The sequence below is a fragment of the Myotis myotis genome, unplaced genomic scaffold (assembly GCF_014108235.1).
Source record: "Myotis myotis isolate mMyoMyo1 unplaced genomic scaffold, mMyoMyo1.p scaffold_m19_p_6, whole genome shotgun sequence".
Lineage (NCBI taxonomy): Eukaryota > Metazoa > Chordata > Mammalia > Chiroptera > Vespertilionidae > Myotis > Myotis myotis.
Window position 1 is genome coordinate 35,834,613 of NW_023416368.1, and position 22,631 is coordinate 35,857,243.

A 22,631-nucleotide genomic window follows, 5' to 3' on the forward strand; every position below is an offset into this window, starting at 1 on the left:
TCCTAAGAAATCTGAGCAACCCTAGAAAAACATATCTAAAGATAGTGACTACAGTAGTACTTTGATGAAACTGACAAGAACACCCTACAGTGAAGCCAACCTTGTGGCAAGCTACAATTAGGCCACAGAGAGTCCATTGAGGCTTTTTGGGTTCCCTCTTAAATGTTAGCAGAGAGCCAGGAATCACCAGACTTCTGAGGAGTCTCTAGCATAAAACATAGAGATAAAAACAAAGCAAAATATGGGAGTGACATCAGAAAGCTGTTGAAATAGGAAGCCATGGACCCTCCTACCCACCAATTCAACAGCAATACATAAACTAATCCCACTTGTGAGGAATCTAGAAACTAGTTGAGGGGCTTCTTAACCTCAGAAAAGCATGAAACCAGCCACATCAAAGCCAGGAGGAAAATTCAAGACACTCTCCCACCATAAACTGCACTTCCAGCATGGTACCATATAATTGGCATGAAATCCCTAGCTCCAAGATTCTCCCTGCAAGCAAAGGAAAGGACTGAACTATGCATCAAACATTCTAAATTTTTTTGGCGCTACCCAAAGGATTGGATACCATCTTGCCTGTTCCAGAGTACTTATGGGACCTGACATACTCTAGAAGACTGATGGGTGATGAGAACAAAGATAGCAGCTTGGTCTAGCATGCAAGTTTTCATCTCACTTATCTAACAGAATTCAAAATAATCATCACTAAAGATGTTCAATGAGCTTAGGAGAGCAATGCATGAAAGTAGTGAGAATTCCAAGAAAGGCATAGAAAACTTTTTAAGAATCAAACAGAAATCTTAGAGCTAAGGAATATAATAAATGAACTGAAAAATTTAATAAAAGGATTCAACAGCCAACTAGATCAAGCAGAAGAAAGAATTAGTGAATTCAGAGTGAAGAGAAAAATCAAACAGGTCAAAATATTTATTCCAGAGAGAGGCTTATTCACAGAAACAATGGCTACAAAATCCCAAATCTGGGAAAAGAAATGTGTATTCAATTCTTTTTTTTTTTTAAATATATTTTATTGATTTTTTACAGAGAGGAAGGGAGAGGGATAGAGAGTTAGAAACATCGATGGGAGAGAAACATCGACCAGCCGCCTCCTGCACATTTCCCACTGGGGATGTGCCCACAACCCAGGTACATGCCCTTGACCGGAATCGAACCTGGGACCCCTCAGTCCGCAGGCCGATGCTCTATCCACTGAGCCAAACCGGTTTCGGTGAGAAATGTGTATTCAATTCTAAGAAGCACAAAGAACCTCAAATAAGATGACGCAAAGAAATCTACACTAGGACACATAAATTGTCAAAGTCAAAGAGAATTTAAAAGCAGCAATAGAAAAGTGGCTTGATATGCCAATGGGAACCCCATGAGACCATAAATATATTTCTTAGCAGAAACCTTGCAGGCCAGAAGGTAGTGAAATGATACAGTCAAAGTGGGGAAAGAAAAAACAGTCAAGAATATTATAACTAGCAAAACTATCCTTAAAATCACAATGAAGTGATAAAGACCTTTCCAGACAGACAAAAGCTGAAGGGGTTAATCATTTCTTGACATGCCTAATAAAAAGCGCTGCAGGGAGTTTTTCACATTGAAACAAGATTCAATGCAATATGAAAGCATAAAACACTAGTAAGTATGTAAACAAATACAGAATAGTTAATACTGTAATTGGTATGTAATTCACTTAATTCTAGTATAAAAGTTAAAAGACGGTATTTAATTATAACTATAAAAATATGTTGATACACAATGTAAAAAGATGTAAATTGTAACAGCAATAACTGTGTGAGGGGAAAAGTAAAATGTAGAGTTTTTGTATATGATTGAAGTTTTTATTAGTTTTATGTTAAAACTAAGTTTCGTGGTAACCACAAAGAAAATACCTATAGAAGATACACAAAAGAAAAATAGAAAGATGTCAAAGCATGTGAATATGTACATCATTAAAAAGCAAAGGATGATGGCAAGACAGGAAAAAGGACAAAAGGACTACAAAAAAACAATTAACAAAATAGTAATAGTAAGTCCTTCACTATCAATAATTGCTTTAAATGTAAGTGGATTAAACTCTCCAATCAAAAGATAGTGGCTGAGTGGATTTTAAAAGACTGACTCACTTTAGACTTAAGGACACACATGTTGAAAGTGAAGGGATACAAAAAGACATTCTATGTAAATGGTGACCAAAATAGAGCAAGAGTGGCTATACTTAGATAAAATAGAAATTAAGTCAAGATCTATCACAAAAGACAAAAAAGTACATTATATAATGATAAAAGGTTCAACTCACTAGGACCATATAATAATTTTAAATAAATATGCGCCCAGCATCAGAGTATCTAACATATAAAGTATACACTGACATAACTAAAAGCAAAAACAGGCAATAAAATAATACAATAGTAGGAGAATTCAGATACCTCACTTTCAAATAATGGACAGAATGTCTAGATAGAAAATCAGAATTTCTTGATTTCAAAATATATTGCAAATTATGTTTTACAGTAACCATATGATACTGGCATAAAGAGACATAAACCAGGTAGAACAGAATAGAGAGCCCAGACATAAATCCATGTGTATGCAGTCACCCAATCTTTGACAAGGATGCCAAAAATACATAATGAGGAAAGAGTAGTCTAACAAATGACGTTGGGAAACGATATCCACATACAAAAAGTGAAATTGGACCCTTACCTCACACAATACACAAAAATTAACTAAAAATGTATTAAATATGTAAACATAAGATCAAAATCTATAAAACTCCTAGAAGAAAACGGGACAACTTCATGACATTGGTTTTGGCAATGATTTGTTGGATATGACACCATAAACACAGGTAACAAAAGCAAAAATAGACAACTGGAACTACATACAAACAAACCAAAAAAGCTTTTGCACAGCAAAAACAATGAACAGTGTAAAGGCAACCTACAAAATTGGAAAACATATTTGCAAACTTCATATATGATAAGGGATTAGTATTCAAAAATATATTGCCCAGTCTCTGAAATCAATAAAAATATATTAAAAAAATATATTAAGAAATTCCTACAACTGGGGGGTGGGGAGGGGAACACAAATAACATGATTAAAAATGGGTAAAGGACTTGAATAGGTGTTTTTTTCCTCCAAAGAAGACACAACTAGCCAACAGATATATAAAAAGACATTCAACATCACTAATCAGGGAAATGCAAATCAAAACCACAATGAGATACCACCATATCTGTTGGAATGGTTATTTTTAAAAAGATGTGTTGGCAAGGATGTGGAGAAATTGGAACCCTTATACCCTTTTGATGGGAATGTAAAATGATACAACTGTTATGGAAAACAATCTGGAAGTTCCTTAAAAAATTGAAAGTGGAACTACCATATGATCCAGTAATCCCACTTTTGGATATTTATTCAAAACTAGAGGCCTGGTGCCCTCTTGCAGTCCGGGAGCCCTTGGGGGATGTCTGATTTATGACTTAGGTCTGCTCTCCTTGGGAGCAGGCCTAAGCTGGCAATTGGACATCCTTAGCACTGACGCAGAGGTGAGAGAGGCTCCTGCCACCGCCTCTGCATTCGCCAGCTGTGAGCCCAGCTTCTGGCTGAACGGTGCTCCCGCTGTGGGAGTGCACTGACCACCAAGAGGCAGCTCCTGTGTTGAGCGTCTGCCCCCTGGTGGTCAGTGCACATCATAGTGACCAGTTGGCCCGTCCTTTGGTCGTTCGGTTGCTTAGGCGCTTATATATATAGGTAGCCAAGAGTGGAAATAACTTAAATGTCTATGGGTGGATGAATGCATAAAGAAAATATAGTATATACACAGTTAATGGAATATTAGCCTTAATGCCTGTCCAGTGTGGCTCAGCAGTCGAGCATTTGGCCTATGAACCAGGAGGTCATGGTTCAATTCCTTGTCAGGGCACATGCCTGGGTTATGGGCCCCACCCCCAAAAGGGGGCATGCAGAAGGTAGCCGATCAATGATTCTCTGTCATCATTGATGTTTCTATCCTTTTCTCCCTCTCCCTTACTCTCTGAAATCAATAAAAAATTTTTAAAGAATATTCTGGTTTAAAAGAGCCTAGCACAACATGAAAAACACCAAGATAGAGCATTATGAACTTCAGAACATCAGAGAATGGAATAAATAGGATGGATTTATACGATTTTGTAGTTTTAAGTTAAATAGATGAAAAATAGAGAAAACTAAGCAAACAAAAAGACTTTTATTAACCCCAGGGAAAGCAAAAGGTAGTCATAGTATACCACAAGAATCAATAGCGTTTTTTATGTAGACATTACCATAATGTCTACATTGAATGTTCATCTAATTAAATATGTGATATAGTAATATGAGGACAATGGGAAAGGTGGGAATAGGGATGTAAAAGAGAATAGCCTCATTTTTCTTTCTCTTCTTTTTTGCTGCAAAAAACTTTATTGTTTCATTTGGTTCAATGCATGGGAGAGGGCTTTAGGGTGGTTAAAAGAATGGCTAGTAGTTTGGGAAGAGGCTCAGGTAAAAGCCAGACACCAGGGGAATGCAGAGGGGCCCCTCAAAAACCTCTGGGCTCCAAAGGCTCCTAGTTGTGCTTGAGGGTGAGCCTTTTGAAGAGATACTACTCAGCCCAGTCTGGGGGCCTGCCAGCCTGCTGATGTTAGGTGGCTGACCATCTTCTTGATGAGTTTCACCTCCTCATCCAGGAAGTGGTTCTCCAGGAAGTCACAGAGATGAGGGTCTGCACTGGAAGAACCCAGGGCAGACAGCTCCAAAAGGGCCTGGTTCAGGTTCCTCTCGAAGGCCAGGGCGGCTTCCATGGCATCCTGAGTTTTGCCCCACTCATCTGGGGAAGGCTTCAGCACCTCCTGGAAGAGAATGTGGCCACTGTGCTTGTTTTGCAACTTTAAGAATTGGAACTCCCATTTAACCCAGTAATCACGCTTCTAAGACTATATCCCAAGAAACCAGAAACACCAATCAGAAAGGATATATGCACCCTTATATTCATCGCAGCACAATTCACCATAGCTAAGATTTGAAACAGCCTAAGTGCCCATCAACAGATGAGTGAATTAGAAAACTGTGGTACATTTACACAATGGAATATTATGCTGCTATAAAAAAGAAGGGACTTTTACCATTTGCAAAATGGATGGAACTGGAGAGCATTATGATAAGCGAAATAAGCCAGTCAGAGAAAGATAAATATCACATGATCTCACACATATGTGGGGTATAATGATCAACACAAACTGATGAATAAAAATAGATCCAGAGACAAATGGCAGGGGAGTGGGGGGGAGGCGGGGGTTAGAGATCAACCAAAGGACTTGTATGTATGCATATTAGCATAACCAATGGACACAGACACTGGGGCGGTGGAGGAATGCCCTCAGGGGTGGATGTGGCTGGGAGGGTCAATGGGGGGAAAGGAGATATATGTAATACTTTAAACAATAATAAATAAATACATAAATAAATAAATAAATAAATAAATAAATAAATAGAAATGCTCAATGCCCTCAGGCTTCTTCTCCACCAGCTCGCAGAAGTGACCCACTCCCTCTAGAGCAGAGGTGGGCAAATTTTTTGACTCGAGGGCCACAATGGGTTCTTAAACTGGACCGGAGGGCCGGAACAAAAGCATGGATGGAGTGTTTGTGTGAACTAATATAAATTCAAAGTAAACATCATTACATAAAAGGGTACGGTCTTTTTTTTTTTTTAGTTTTATTCATTTCAAACGGGCTGGATCCGGCCCGCGGGCCATAGTTTGCCCATGGCTGCTCTAGAGCCACATTATCAGGTCAAAGTAGAAGCCCAGAGAGAGGCAGGTGTAGGAGGCCCGCAGGAGCAGGTTGGCCAGGTGGTTGACCAGAGCCTCCACCTCAGTGGAATAATTCTGCTGAATTTGGGAGCTCATGGTTGTTCAGCAATGAGGAGTTAAGGTAGAAAGAAAACAACCTGGTGTGTTGGCTGATCTTAGATGTGGTTCTGAAGGTGGTGACTGGATAAGACATTAGAGAGTGGCCAGAGGCTGGAAGAAGGGGCATCTCTGGATCTGTTCTGTCCAAACACTGTTGAAGCAAGAGGCAGATCCAGGACCACAGAGGGCATTGCCAATAGCCTAAATTTCCCATAGTGAGAAGTCAATGGAAAGTTTAAAACTGACATCAAGTAATAACACTATGTTATTTAGTGATATGATAATGGGACATAGGTATAACATACATAAAATAAGACAAGGAGCTCCCATGTGTGCTAACTGTCCCTTAGATCAATAATCTCCTTGTGGCAAAAGTCTAAAAGTGGGTTAGAGCATGGGAATAGGCCAAGGCTTGTCTTTTTTCTCTTTCTCATCCAAAATGTTAGTTATCAGAACTGTGCATGGGCTGGGGACCTAAGCTGAAGTAGGAAAGGTAACCTGCCACTTGTGTGCTATTGTTCAAAGTTTTGTGCCATTTCTCCCTGCTTTGTTAGATTGGGAATGTCCCAAGTTGGAAGAATACATGCAATGCAAGAATTCTACTCTTCTGGATACCAGTAAAGCAGTAGCAATAGAGAAGGCACCACAGTTTTCAAACCTCTCTGCAATTTTAGGTGAGTTTTTACATTCTTTTTTCTCATACCACAGGAGAAAACCTCAATACTTGATTAAGGTGGTATCTGGTGGTTTTCTCCATTATAACATTACTAGTTTTTCTTTGTAGTTAATAAATATTTAGAAAAAGATAGTTTGAAATTCTGAAAATCCTGTCTCCTCAAACTCATTCACTGATACTACCAGACATCAGAGGAAACTGACTGCAACAGTTATTTACATTTCAATAAGTAGAGAAAGTGTATGTAATTAAAATTCTTCATTAATTATCCTTCCATTTCCACTTTCCTGAGATTTTCAGGCTCTCTCTTTCTTTCTTTTTTTAAAATATATTTTTATTGATTCCAAAGAGGAAGGGAGAGTGAGAGTGTGAGAGAGAAACATCAATGATCAGAGAGAATCATGGATTGGTGCCTCCTGCACGCTCCCTACTGGGGATCGAGCCCACAACCCAGACATGTGCCCTTCACCAAAATCAAACCCAGGACCCTTCAGTCCCCAGGCCAATGCTCTATCCACTGAGTCAAACCAGCCAGGCCAGGCTCTTTCTTTCTACTGCAACTTCTCCATCAGCATTTTATATAGAGTTTATTTACTCCTGTGAAACCTGGAACTCTTGAGATAAATATATTTTAAAGAATACTTTATTCTATCTGTCAGATTATTCAACATATATATTTTTTCTTCTAAAATTATTACAAAAGCAGTTATTAGTGTTTTTCATATTTGAGTTTTCTGTACTTATAGTGAATGATAAGTTAAATAATTAAAATTGTAAAGTATGTTTTTATTTGTAGATAATGCAGCTTGTGAAGTACTTGCTGAGAAAACTTACACTTTAACACCTGAAAAAACAAAGAAAAAAGCAAGTATTAAAGCAGAATAATTATATAAACTGTAAATTTTATTAACATAGGACATATTTTTAACCAACACTTTTATAGGAATAATTTTTCAGCTATTTAAGTCAATAATTCAAAACACTTTTTGAGTTTAGCAATTATATTACACTAGAGGTCCGGTGCACAAAAATTTGTGCACTCGGGGGGGAGGGGGGTCCCTCAGCCCGGCCTGTGCCCTCTTGCAGTCTGGGACCCCTCGGGAGATAACGACCTGCTGACTTAGGCCTGCTCCCAGGTGGCAGAGGGCAGGCCTAATCCCTAGGTGCAGCCCCTGGTCGGGCTCAGAGCAGGGCCGATTGGGGAATTGGGGCGCCGCCCCCTGTCATGCACAGAGCAGGGCGGATTGGGAGGCTGCGATGCCACCCTCAGTCACGCTCAGGGTAGGGCCGATTGAGGGGTTGGGGCACCGCTCCCTGTCACACTCAAGGCAGGGTTGATGGGGAGGTAGCGGCACCACCCCCTGTCACGCACAGAGCAGGGCCCATCAGGGGGGTTGGGGCGCTGCCCCCTGTCACACACAGAGCTGCAGGGCGATCAGGAGGTTGGGGAGCTCCCCCCTATCAGGCACAGAGCAGGGCCGATCAGGGGGTTGGGGCTCCTTCCCCTGTCAGGAACAGAGCAGGGCCAATAGGGAGATTTTGGCCCCGCCCCCTGTCACACACAGAGCCGCAGGGCAATCAGGGGGTTTGGGCGCTACCCCCTGTCACGCTGATCCCAGTGCTGGGAGGCATATTACCCTTTTACTATATAGAATAGAGGCCTGGTGCACGGGTGGGGGCCGGCTGGTTTGCCCTGAAGGGTTTCCTGGATCAGGGTGGGGGTCCCCACTGGGGTGCCTGGCCAGCCTGGATGAGGGGCTGAGGGCTGTTTTCAGGCTGGGAGTGAAGCTCCCAACTGCTCCTTTTTTTCTTTTTCTTTTTTTTTTTTTTTTTTATTCTGAGCCAGCTTTAGCTCTGAGGCTCCAGCTCTTAGGCCTCTGCTCCTGAAAGCAGGTATCTGGTTTGTTTAGGTTCTACAATCGAAACTCTGTATCAACTCCAGGTCTGAGATCCCGGCTAGCTGAAAGCTGGTTTCTGGGGTTTTGTTTAGCTTCTATTTTTGTAACTATGTTTCAAACTGCCAGCTCAGAGGCCTGCAGCGGCAGGCGGGGAACGTTGGTTTCCTGCGTCACTGAAGCAAGCAAGCCTCATGTTAGTTTCAAGCTTCCTGGCTGCCGGCCGCCATCTTGACTGGCAGTTAATTTGCATATCTCGCTGATTAGCCAATGGGAAGGGTAGCGGCCGTACGCCAATTACCATGTTTCTCTTTTATTAGATAGGATTATTGTTACATGAGTATATAACATATATCAGTTTAAGTGAAGTTAATTAAAATTTATAATTTTTCCAACTTCATTTTGGATAATTGGATGTCTATTAATCATTAAATCAATAAGACATTTGCTATGTAGCCAGAGCAGTGCTTTAGGCTGAGGAATACGTGTGAATTCCTATATTAGGCCTGGAATCTACAGGTCTTTGGACTTTATTTAGATAGCAGGAGCTACTGTCTACATGGCTACTCTATGCTAAGCATTATTCTAAGCACTTTTCATTAATTATATCTCTATGCATTCCTATCAGGTAAGCTTTTTGTTTGCTTGCTTTGTTTTTACCTTTTTATAGCTGAGAAAAATGAGGTTTACATGTTAACCAATATGTTTAAGAAGCTGTGGCAGGTCTTTCTGGATCTAAAACCTGTACTCTTTCCAATACACCATAATGTCATTGTAAACAGTGACTAGGATATAGGAGGACAAGAAATATGCATGAACTCAAGATAATTTTGCCTATAAAGTTCATGGATTGAATATAGAGGATGAAGGAGTGAGAGGCATCAACAAAGACTGTTAGATTTGTCTTAAGCAGCTTTGGTGGATAAAAGCGCTATTTAATGTGATAGGAAAGGCAGGAGGTCTGAGGACACACAAAGATGAAAATGTTGGAAGAGCCATTGGCTATAAATGTGTAAGCCAGGAAAACAGAAGAGGAGTGTATAATATTATAGATACTATTAAGTTCATGGAAATGGATAAAATGACCTGAGAAAGAATATAGAGCTCATAAGAGAAAGGGGTCCAGGATCAATCCTTGGAAAAATCTACATTCAGGTAGAAAAGGAAGAGTGAACAGAGAGAAGGAGGAAAATACGCAGAATATGGTATCATAGAAGCCAAGAAAATAGTTTTTCCTGAAAGTGGGAGTAGTCAACAATGTTAAATGCTACTTGGAGGTCCAGTTTTATAAAAAATTTTGAAAAATTGGAAGACTTCCAATTTCCAGTCCAGGATGTAAATAATTTAGAAATCACCACTCTGTCCTAACAACAAGTAAAAACCTGAACAAACTGAAAAATCAACAACTCATTTTTTGATCCATCAAATAAGGTCACAGGCATACTGCTGCACCAAAACTTGGAAAGACAGACAGGTGGATACAGAGAATCACAACTTACTGGTGCAAAAACACATGAACAGAAACCTCCTTGAGAACCAGTGCTGAGGTAGGAAAAACAAAAACATGATTGATAAATTATTGGAAGTTCAGTGTGGACAACTCTGAAAATTAAAAACTTAACACATTGAGGGCCAGTAGTTTTATTGCTAGCTTTACCCCGTGGCCAGATAAATTTCTATTGAAGGAGTACAAAAAACGTTTTACATAAACATTAAAGGCACACTTTAAAATTAAATACCCATTGCATTTTGAAGTTATTTATTACATATTCTTACAAGCTAATATATTTTTTAAAGTATGATACTTTGTAAAACACTGTAATATGAAGCAAGAATTCTCGTGATCCATCCACAATGTATTAAGGGGGCTGGGCCGGTGTGGGTCAGTGTTTGAGTGTTGACCTAGGAACCAAGAGGTCATGGTTCAATTCCATGTCAGGGCACATGGCCAGGTTGCAGGCTTGATCCCCTGTAGGGAGCATGCAGGAGGCACCAATCAATGATGAATCAATGATGTTTCTCTCTCATCAATGTTTCTATTTCTATCCCTCTCCCTTCTCTCTCTCTCAAATCAATAAAAGCATATTTTTAAAAAACTTAAGGGGGAACCAGTCATCAGGTGCCCTTCACACTTTTGTGAGTTTTACCTCCCAGAGCTCAACAATGAGAGAGAAACATCAATGATGAGAGAGAATCATTGATTGGTTGTCTTCTGCATGTCTCCCACTGGGGATCGAGCCCACAACCTGGGTATGTGCCCTGACCGGGAATCTAATCATGATCTCCTGGTTCATAGGTCGACACTCAATCACTGAGCCATGCAGTTAGGCTATTCTGTTTTTCTTAACAGAGCCTGCCCTCAGGAGAAAGTACTTCACTAGAGCCTAAGTTGCTAGGGTATCATCAGAGCCTAACCCTTCTAGGAGAAGGAAAATAACCAGTTCTATCCTCCCAAGTGGGGGAAGGAAAATACTCAACTCTAGCTCCCTCTAGCCTTCCACATTGGGAAAATGGAAATACATAACTTCAGTCTCCTCTAGCCATGCTGTCCCACCTAAGGGGAGAAAAAACAGACACACTGGTGAAGTTCACAGTCGAGGGGCACAAGCTAGACAAAAAACTAAGACCTAATCGCAAAACTATAGATTGCTTCCTGGCCCCCAAATCTTACACTACTAAAGGCCTATTCACCACAGTTCCTATTACCCAGTACATCATGCCCACTTTTTAGCAAATAATTACAAGGCATGCTAAAGGTAAACAAACAAACATAAAACCCACACAGTTTGAAGAGACTGGACAACATCAGATCCAGAGTTATCAGTAGTGTTAGAATTATCAGAAAATAAATTTAAAATAAGTATGATTATTATACTGAGGGCATTGTAGAAAAAAGTAACCAACATCCAAGAACAGATAGATGGATAGTATGAGCAGAGAGACATAAATTCTAGGAAAGAATCAAAAAAATAAATTATAGAGATCAAAAACAAAAAAGAAGAAATTCTAGATATTAAAAACATTATAGCAGCAATGAAGAATGCCTTTGATGGACTCATTAATGGATTAAACACAGCTGAGGAAAGAATATTTGAGTTTTAGGAAAGAGAAAGGATAAGAAAATATTTATAAAGAGAATGGGATAAAAAAAAGTACTTATAAAGATGGATGGTGGTAGAAAAGGAAGGAATATGACAGGAGAAGGATCGTGGATGATGATTATTGCATAATGAATACATATGTAATGTTTTCTCTAAGACTTAGTTTTAAATATGGAGCAATAGATAGATCTAATTATCATTTGTTTTCTTTTAACAGAACACTTTTTGGGAGATGTTGCCTTAAATGTGGTAGGGAAATTTTTTGAGCTGGGTATATTGAAAACCATTTTGTCTTGCAACATTTTTTTTCCTTAAATATATTATATAGAAAATCTTACTTAAAAAAATTTTTTTTTTTATTGATTTCAGAAAAGAAGGGAGAGGGAGAGAGAGATAGAAACATCAATAATGTGAGAGAATCATTGATCAGCTGCCTCCTGCACGCCCCTTATTGGGGATGGAGTCTGCAAACCAGGCATGTGCCCTGCCTGGGAATCAAACCGTGACCTCCTGATTCATAGGTCAATGCTCAACCACTAAACCAAACCAGCCAGGCTAGAAAATCTTAAATTTAAAAAAAGATTTTAAGTTTAAACTTTTTTCAAATTGAGAGGATAGATAATAGGATAATATATATCTTAATTGTAACAATTATAACATATACTAGAGGCCCAGTACATGAAATTTGTGCGGGGGGGAGGAGGGCGGTCCCTCAGTCTGGCCTGCACCCTCTCGCAATCTGGGACCCCTCGGGGATGTCTGGCAGTCCCTGCTGTGGGATTGGGCCTAAACTGACAGTCGGACATCCCTCTCCCAATCCAGGACTGCTAGCTCCTAACCACTCTCCTGCATTCCTGCCTGATCGCCCCTAACCACTCACCAGCCTGCCTGATCACCCCTAACTGCTTTCCTGCCTACCTGATTGCCCCTAACCACTGCGGCTTCGTCCGGAAGGATGTCCAGAAGGCCATTTGGCTTTCCAGTCTAATTAGCATATTACACTTTTATTATTATAGCTTACAACAAAAATAAGACATCTGAGAAGTGCTACACATTTTTTTATAGCCTGTGGATGGTATTTCATGATTATGAATTTGTTTCAGCCTGGAAAAGATCCTGAACCTAGAGACACAAATTTTCAAACAAAGTTAAGCTCTCTTCTAAAAATCAAGGTTCCATCATCTCAACAGAGGTCTGTTCTTGAAAGCCATGCAGGTGGTAAATCAGTTACCAGAGTTCTGCTGTCTCAGCCGCTGGAACCTGCATTGGTAAGCACTAGTCTTTTACTATTTCCTGAAAAAACTATGAAAAGAAAATGTACTTATTGGGATTTAGATATGCATAATTTCTTAACAAATCTAGGGGGAAATGCAGAGGTGCTATATTTAAAGCTGTATACAGGTAAATGTTTTGTAATTGGATTGATAGTTGACAATTATGTCACTTGGTACAAAAATATTCAGACAGAATTAAGAGTTCATATGGTGTATTGGAGCAGGTAATACATGAGAAATGAAAGCAGCAAGGAAGCAGGATTGGGCAGGAGTAGCCTCAGTCTCTTTTTTAATGCCAGAATGTCATGGTTTTATTAACACAAATACAATGTGCACACAATCTGTCTATTCATTTTCTTCAGTGCACAGCCTGGCATTAGATTGGTGACTCTGATGGCTAGCTGGGCTGCTCTCCACAGTAGCTTAGCGGTTCTTAGAGTAGATGCTGTGAGCAGTCTCAGCACAGTGAGATTTGTTGCACATCAGCAACACTTCAAGCTCCTTGATGTGGTGGACCAGGAAGCCACTTGGCAGCATGTACTTTGTTTTCTTGTTGCTCCCATAACCAAGGGCATCAAGATCGGGCCCTTGAATCTTCTCTGCACCCTATTGTCAATGCTTCTAGTTTTCCATCAATTATGCTTAATTTTGACATATCAGTATGACTGGTGCCGGATGAACTTCTTGGTCCTCTTTTTGGTGATCTTGGGTTTCACAAGGGCCTAAGGGCAGCCATGGTGCTGAGTAGGAAATGGCTGCCACCTCCGTGGCAGTACCAAGGAAGAGAGCCTCAGTCTTCACTGCAGATCTGACAGAAGCTCTCCCAGTGGAGAGGTCTGGAGCAAAGATTGCCGTTATAGGAATCCTATGTTGGGGTTTTGTGCTCAGACGTTGGCTGAGGTTTGTCTGAAAAGATAATGGCCCTGACCGGTTTGGCTCAGTGGATAGAGCGTCGGCCTGTGGACTGAAAGGTCCCAGGTTCGATTCCAGTCAAGGGCATGTACCTTGGTTGCAGGCATATCCCCAGTAGGAGGTGTGCAGGAGGCAGCTGATCGGTGCTTCTCTCTCATCGATGTTTCTAACTCTCTATTCCTCTTCCTTCCTCTCTGTAAAAAAATCAATAAAATATATTTAAAAAATTTTAAAAAAAAGATAATGGCCTCAGCCCAAAAACTGAAGCAGATCGCTGGGGACTAAGAGCTAACTGCACCCCTTGCAGTGGACTGAGAGCTAGCTGCACCCCTTGCAGTGGCCTAAGAGCTAGCTGCACCCTTTGCAGTGGACTGAGAGCCAGCTGCACTCCTTGCAGTGGCCTAAGAGCTAGCTGCACCCCTTGCAGTGGACTGAGAGCTAGCTGCACCCCTTGCAGTGGCCTAAGAGCTAGCTGCACCCCTTGCAGTGGCCTGAGAGCTAGCTGCACCCCTTGCAGTGGACTGAGAGCTAGCTGCACGCCTTGCAGTGGCCTAAGAGCTAGCTGCACCCCTTGCAGTGGACTGAGAGCTAGCTGCACTCCTTGCAGTGGCCTAAGAGCTAGCTGCACTCCTTGCAGTGGACTGAGAGCCAGCTGCACTCCTTGCAGTGGACTGAGAGCCAGCTGCACTCCTTGCAGTGGACTGAGAGCCAGCTGCACTCCTTGCAGTGGACTGAGAGCCAGCTGCACTCCTTGCAGTGGACTGAGAGCCAGCTGCACTCCTTGCAGTGGACTGAGAGCCAGCTGCACTCCTTGCAGTGGACTGAGAGCCAGCTGCACCCCTTTGCAGTGGACTGAGAGCCAGCTGCATTCCTTGCAGTGGACTGAGAGCCAGCTGCACCCCTTTGCAGTGGACTGAGAGCCAGCTGCACTCCTTGCAGTGGACTGAGAGCCAGCTGCACCCCTTTGCAGTGGACTGAGAGCCAGCTGCACTCCTTGCAGTGGACTGAGAGCTAGCTGCACTCCTTGCAGTGGACCAGCAGGTTCTTTGTTCAAGGTCTGAACAGAGCACCTGCATGGCTGCCACAGTAATAGTAATAACAGCTATCACTGAGTATCTCCTACTCTCCAAGCACCAGAGGTTCTCTATACATGTTTTATTTGTAACCTTTGCACGGTAGTCCCTAGGGGTAGATAATCATTATTGTTCAGATGAAGAAATTAAAAGATTATATAGCTAATAAATTAGAGAGCTGTCATATTCAGTGTACCAGGTAAATATGCTCATAACATTTTTGTTCTTATTATTTTTTAAACATTTATATACATATATGTATATTATTTTTTTTATTAATTTCAAAGAGGAAGGAAGAGGGAGAGGGAGATAGAAACATGAATGATGAGAATCATTGATTGGCTGCCTCCTGTACGCCCCCTACTGGGGATCAAGCCTGAAACCTGGGCATGTGCCCTGACCAGAAATCGAACCATGACCTCCTGGTTCATGGGTCAACGTTCAATCACTGAACAACACCAGCTGGGCTTGTTTTTATTATTTTGATAAAAAAAATTTTCTAATGAACTATTCCAGATTATATCTTGAACAAACAACTATTTTCAGAGTGTTATTTTTTCCCCCCTGTTAGCCCTCTCTCAAGGATATTTTTTCCACTGATTTTTAGAGAGAGTAGAAGGGAGGGGGCAGGGGATAAGTGAGAGAGAAGCATCGATGTGAGAGAGACACATCGATTGGTTGCCTCCTGCTCCCACCCTGACTGGGCCTGGGGATTAAACCTGCAACCCAGGTATATGCCCTTTACTGGAATCAAATCCAAAACCTTCCAATGCATGGGCCAACACTCTAACCACTGAGCCATGCTGGCAGTTTCAGAGATTTTTAATCCTGAAAGATAGCAAAGAGGAAATAAAGGAAAAATAAATCTAATAAACTGTTCAAGTTTTAACTCTGAGTTTGTGTTCCAGACTTGGCAGCATATAATAGACACCTATTTAGACATTTATCTGAGGGAAATGGTTGTTTCATGGAATCTAAGAATTGAAAGGCAGTTGATGGCTAGAAAGGAAGCTTCCTATCTTCTCTCTTTTTGACTCTATCACTGTTTCTTTGTCTTTGCTCCCCTGGTTTTGTCTCACTCTCAAGCTCTGTCTCTCTTTCCTTTCAGTCCTGTTTTGATCTCTCTGTATGTGTTCTTTTCTGTCTCTGACCCTTTCTTTTACTGTCAATCTCAGCTTTTCTGCTCAGTCTCTGTTCTCTGTCTTATCTGCCGTTCTTCTCCCCCCTCTCTCCTCTTAATCTGCCTTTATTTTTCTTTCTCTCTGTCTTTTATCTCCCCATCCTTTCTATCTCTTCTTCTCTCCTCCCCACCTCTTAATTCCCCCTTCTTCCTTCCCTCCTCCTCTCTTTTCTCTCTTTTTTCTTTCCTTCCTCCCCTCTCTCTCTATCCTTCTAACAGTCCTTTCCTCTCTTTCTTAAACTCTTTAGCCTCTAATCCTGTTTCCTTCTCTTCTCTGTCTCTCACTCTTAATTTGTCTCTTTGCCTCTGCATCTTCAAGAAATAGAAAATGAAAAAAAAGAAATAGAAAATTAGTCTGTATTCTACTTTGTACTTTCTTTAACTTTGATGTTCCATAAATGAAAGTATCTATATGCATTCAAATGTGTGTATTTTAAATCAAGTATCCTTGCTACATGTTTTAACAGCTTCAGAAATAATTTATAATCCCTTTCCATAAATTCCAGTATATAATAGGAATTAAACAAATGCTATAAGTAAAATATCTTTCTTAGGAGTTAACAAAGATAATCAAAGCACCATTTCATAATTGAAAACTTTAATTAGTTTTTCTTCCTAAATTAGTAGTGATTTCAACCAAAGTATTCTCAAATACTTGTTGCACCACATAAAGTTTTTTTGGGAGTTGTTTGACCTAGCTCAAGCCAGAAAATTCTTTAGTTACCTGTCTAATGGTTTAAAAATATAATTAGCAGATTAAATTTTTATTAGTATAATATATTATGATTTATTCTACTAATTTTAAATTGCATTTTTACAGTATTAAAGTAGTTTATTTCTTCCTGCTATTCAATCCCCTATTTCACAAAACATTGATAGAACACAAACCCCACTATTCTTGATAAGAAAAGCAGAGGCCTGTTAACAAGTACTCCGACTTCGCAAACAGCTGGTTTAGAGGTAAGTATTAGTATTTGCACATGTAGAATCTATTTTCTTGCTCCACCTTTATTCTGTTTCTGTCACCCCAGGGGGATATTGCACACAGACAATAGTATTTTTATTTTGCCGTTGCACAAGCATACTTTCACTGGAAGTATTCTATATATTGCTATACATAAAGTAAGGAAGATTAGAATGCTGTAGCACCAACCTGTCTTGATTTCTCTCTCTATCTGTCCTTTTCTGTCTCTGACTGTTTCTTTGACTGTCTATCTCAGTCTTTTGGCTCACAGAAAGGGTAGATAGATTTCAATTAATAGGTCCCTTATGAATATTAATTGGGTGAAGAATAAGAAAAAAATTACACGATATTGAAGCTAATAAAATACCTATTTAAATAACTTGAAAGCTAAAGAGTATTATAATCTTCTTTATAAATTTATTTCTCCCCAGTTGAGCATGCATCTTTTGGAGAACTATTTCCAAACTGTCAGCAGTTATATTAACTCAGATAAGATTGTTCATATGTCAAGTTCTATATCACAAAGCTTCTAATGAAACAGTATGTTTCAATTTTCCTTTAATTATTTAAAAATAACTGGTTTTGCAACATTTAACTTCTACAAGAGAGTAATATATTCTTTTATAGATTGATCTGTCCTCAGTACAAAAATCATCTTTGGACGAACTATTTCCAAATGTCAGCAGCTGTGTTAATTCAGATGAAATTGTTCCTGTGTCAAGTTCCCAGGAAAATTCTTCAAATGAGGTAGTATTTCAATTTCTCCTTCAAATACCAAAAGAAATACTTACTGTTATATTAGATACTTTGTTTATGAGACTTTAAAAAATCTGTAACTCAGTTAAGGTTAATATCAAGTACATGTGGAGTAAGTTTTCAGTTACAATTCCAAAGAAAGGATATTAGGCTGCCACAGCCAAAACATTTTGTGTCCTCAGGACCAAGGGGTATTAAACAACCAGAAGAAACAATATTAATCTACTTTGATCCAAAACTCAGCTTTTGTCTTTACATATAAATTGTGGTCACCAACTTCATTATGTTATTTGAAAGTACTATGCTTTGTTAATAAATACATTAAACTCATTTTTCTAAGAGCCAGGGGGTGCGGGTGGGAGTAGAGAGAGGGGATGAATAGAAAAAGAGAGAGGTGGAGAGAGAAAGAGCCAGAGAAAAGAGGAAGAGATACAGAGAGAAAAACAATAGGACGGAACAGAGGCAGAGAGAAAAAGAAATAAAGAGGGAAAACTTTAGGGTTGTGTAGTGGTTCAGTGTAGCCAGACCTCTCAGTCTCACCCTGGGGTGAGAGTGGGGATCCAGGTGATGAGGGGAAAACTAGAGATGAGTTTGTAAAGATAAACCAGGGCCAAGAGAGTAATGGATCTTGTAATATACATTAAAATTTTTGGATTTTTTTTTTCCTGAGGGGAGCCAATAAAGGATTATGAAAAGGAAATGATATCAAATGTTCTTGTATAAAGTTTATTCTGGATCCAGAGGCAGAGAACAGATTGTAAAAGGCTGAGACTAGAGGCAATTAGAGGGATAATAACAAAGAACAGAGCAGATATAAATGAAATAGAGATGCCCTGGGTGCTCTGTCGGAACGGGTGACATGCTGGGGGGATGCACTCTATGAAGGCTCTGCAGAATGCGCTGAGCAGGGATCATCTGAGCCAGAGCCCCCACCTTGTCAGGGCATCTGGCACCATCTCCGTGAGGCCGCAGCGCAGGGCAGGGAGATGATGCGTAGCCACCAGCTGCAGCACTAGGATTAGTAAGGCTTGCGGGACAGTGATTCGTCAGAGAGTGGCATGCTGTCCAGCTTGGGTGATCTGCTCTTCTACACTGTTGCTGAGGGACAGGAGCGAATCCCTGTCCACAAGTTCACTACTGCACTGAAGGCTACTGGACTGCAGACATCAGACCCCTGGCTCTGGGATTGCATGAGCCAGATGTGCCCCATGGTTCTAGAGTCCAACAGTGGTGGCCTCTTGGACCGAGATCTCTTCCAAAAGTGTGTGAGCAGCAACATTGTGCTCCTGACCCAGGCATTCTGAAAGAAGTTTGTCATTTCTGATTTTGAGGAGTTCACCTGCCATGTGGATCGCATCTTTGAGGATGCCAGAGAGTTCACTGGAGAGAAAGTGGCAGCCTACATCCCTCAGCTGGCTAAGTCCATCCAGACCTGTGGAACGTCTCCCTGTGTACTATGGATGGTCAGCGGCAGTGATTTGTCAGAGAGTGGCATCCGTGGGCCACACAAAGATCCCCTTCTGCCTCCAGTCCTGTGTCAAGCCCCTCACCTATGCCATCTAGGCACTGACTATGTGCACAAGTTAAATATAAACAGTGTTTTAATTCAGTAAATCATGTAAACACTCTCTCTCACTTTGGAGTGCTTGAATCTCAACTCTATCATGATTTTCTCTCAGTCGTTAAATAAGTTATCCAACCTCTTGAAATCTAAGTTTCCTCATTTTACAAATGGGGATAATATAATGTGCCTTCCCTGGTTCTTGTGAATATTAAATAAGCAAATGTTTTAAAACCAATCTGTGTCCAGAGTGGATAAGCATTTCATAAGTGCTTTTATTAATATTTATGAAATATGTTTATTAAGATTATTTGCCTTTGAAATAAAATAACATAAATATAGTATCTGGAAGAATTATGCAATGTCTGTTTTTCTTTTTCAGGTTCCTTTAAATACATCAGAAATATGTTGTATTATTAGAGCATCACCAGGCACTAGACAAGTGAAAAGTAAAGGTGTTATTGTAAAGAAGAAGACATATTCTCTTCCTAAAGATATTCCTCAAGGTACTGCAGAAACTACTTTTAAAAAGCTATAAAACACATTTTCATTGTAAATTCCTTATATACATGGGAAGTTCAGTTATAAATTGCATTCTGAGAGTTCTTGCACAAGGGGAAATAGTAAAATTTTAATAGTAAGTTTGGTCAGGTTTCAGAACCTCATTAAAATATTTTTTTTGAAAGTCAAATACTTCATCTTTTGAAAAATTAGCTAATGCCATAGAATTAAAATGTATTTAAGATGATTCCTCTTATAACTATTTAAAATTTAGTGTTGTTGGGTCTTATTTTTAGTAGCATTCTTTTTAAAGATATTGAGATAGTGGTTGAGCAGGTTTTCTGTGACAGGCATTGAGCTAAGCATCTTATTATATCTCGTTTATTTCTCACTATGACTTTATGATAGACAGGATGTGTGCTATTATCCTCACTTTATATATTAAGAATCTGAGGCTTAAAGTAGTATGCAATTTGTCCAAGATCATATTCCTACCAAGTGGTAGAAAGGAGTTCAATCTTTCCATCTAAACTCCAAGTTTAGATTTTTTTGTACTTCCCTCACTGCATATCCTTGTCCCAATTTCTTCCTCAGAGCCTGTCCTGAGCACTCCCTAAATCCACAGAGATATTTTTCTTTTCTAAGTTCCTTGAATACTTAATTCAGTGCTACTCATTTGACACTTAATAATTTACTACTCCCTGACATAATTTATATGCTAACTTTTTATGTTTTTTAGGTTATGAAGTTTTCAAGGACAGAGACCACATAATAGACTTCTGTTTCTATCTCTGATAATAGCATAGTGGTAAGGAATAGTAGATGTCATACCAGTCAGGGTTCTACCAAAGAAACAGAACTAATAGGATGTAAATACACACTTCAAGGATTTGACTTAGTGCAATTATAAGGTATGGTAAAAACTGTAGGGCAGGCTGGAAACTTGGGCAGGAGCTGATGTTGATGCAGTCCTCAGGAGGAATTTCTTCTTCCTTAGAAAAACCTCAGTTTTGCTCTTAAGGCTTTTCAACTGTTTGGATGAGGCCCATACACATTATCAAGGATAATCTCCTTTATTTAAAGTCAGTTATTACAGGTGTTAATCACATATACAAAATACCTTTGCAGCAACACCAGCTCCTAAATTAGATTAGTATTTAATATAATTGGGTAGATAGCCTAGCCAAGTTGAAACTACAACTAACCATCTCAGTCCACTCTGTGTCAACTACACATTCATACACATCCCCTTAAATCATATTTAATATCCAAATAAAAACAGTCACAAAGTCATACTTCTGTGTCCTAACATAATGTGACTGTCCTACATACAACCAAAAATGTGCTAACTGCTTCCCCAGAACAGGATTCAGAGTCCTTGGGTGATGTTCTTCTCCTTGGTATTCTGTAACTCAAGTACTGTATTATGAGGCTAACTATTATTAATACATCTTATATAGGATGATAGAGTATAAGAGAGGGAAGGAAACAAAAATATTTGCTTAGTCATGTGGCCGTAACTGGTATTTATAACTACCTTTCTCCATTACCCATTCCATATTCCCTCTGCCCTCAATAAGTACCTTAGCTGGTTATGGTTCTTTAACTGGTGGGGGGTGACATACAATCTTATTTTTGAAGGATCTAGTCATGCTTGGATGGGTTGTAGTTTTCCATTGACCTGAATCACAGGGCATGATAATACTAAGGCATGTCCTAAGGGATCTTCTGTATTGCAGACATACTCTTCCATTGTGGAGTAGTAGTCCAATTTGCCCATGGTATTCAGGATCAATCACCCCAACCAGTACAGGAACTTTCTTCTTTACTTGTTGACCCAGAGGCATGAGAAGCCTAAAGTGGCCAGTGGCAGTCTTTACTCCCAGTTCAATGGAATTATTGTTGTATCTTCTGGTGAAAGCTTTCCTCCTTTGGAATTAAGGCCTCTAGACCAATAAAGCATAAAGTCATGGGAACAAGAAGCAAAACTTTTACTAGTTGGTCACCAGGGGTAATATTGAATGGTTCCACTTCCAATTCCATCCCCTAAATTTTTGGACCTTTGAATTCTGGTTATGGGATAAACAGCACTGTATATTGGATGCTGATCCAGAGCAATACCTTCTGCCTTCTGGAGAACCTTGCCCCAATCCTGCAAGGTATTGCTGCCTCGCTAGTGCTGTAACTGTCTTCAAAAGACAATCCCATTCTATTAAGCAAGCTGCTTCAGGATGGTGGGGAACGTGGTAAGACCAGTGAATTCCATGAACATGGGCCTACTGCTGCACTTCTTTTGCTCTGAAATGAGTCCCTTGATCAGAAGCAATGCTCTGTGGGATGCCATGATGATAGATAAGGCATTCTGTAAGACCTTGGATGAAGGTTTTGTCAGAAGTTTTGCATGCAGGGAAGGCAAATTACCATCCAGAGTAAGTATCTATTCCAGTAAGAATAATATGTTGCCCCTTCCGTGATGGAAGTGGTCCAGTGTAATCAACCTGCCACCAGGTAGCTGGTTGATCACTCAAAGGAAAGGTGCCTTTTGGGGGATGGGGTATTGGTTTCTGCTGCTGACAGATATAGGATACTCAGCAGTGGGTATAGTCAGGCTGACTTTGGTGAGCAGAAGGTCATGTTGCTGAGCCCATGCATAACTTCTATTGTGGTCATTGGGCAATCACTGGAGCAAAACGCTAACTGGTATCCACAGAACAAGTCATTGGCTTATTTATTAAAATTATTCTCTGCTTAATTCATCCTCTGTTGAGCATTCACATAAGACACATATATTCAT

General features: G+C 40.1%; 1 protein-coding gene across 1 annotated transcript in view; it reads left to right on the plus strand.

Annotated features, from left to right (window-relative positions):
- Positions 1-20,454, plus strand: part of MEIKIN (meiotic kinetochore factor) — a 28,948-nt gene extending 8,494 nt beyond the window's left edge. Inside the window, exons 6-13 of the mRNA XM_036312605.1 lie at positions 6,499-6,690; positions 7,105-7,155; positions 7,417-7,484; positions 12,720-12,884; positions 16,935-17,015; positions 17,647-17,766; positions 19,719-19,842; positions 20,432-20,454. Coding sequence (XP_036168498.1) covers positions 6,499-6,690; positions 7,105-7,155; positions 7,417-7,484; positions 12,720-12,884; positions 16,935-17,015; positions 17,647-17,766; positions 19,719-19,842; positions 20,432-20,454 — 824 coding nt within the window. The remainder of the gene's footprint in view (positions 1-6,498; positions 6,691-7,104; positions 7,156-7,416; positions 7,485-12,719; positions 12,885-16,934; positions 17,016-17,646; positions 17,767-19,718; positions 19,843-20,431) is intronic.
- Positions 20,455-22,631: the final 2,177 nt, after the last annotated feature.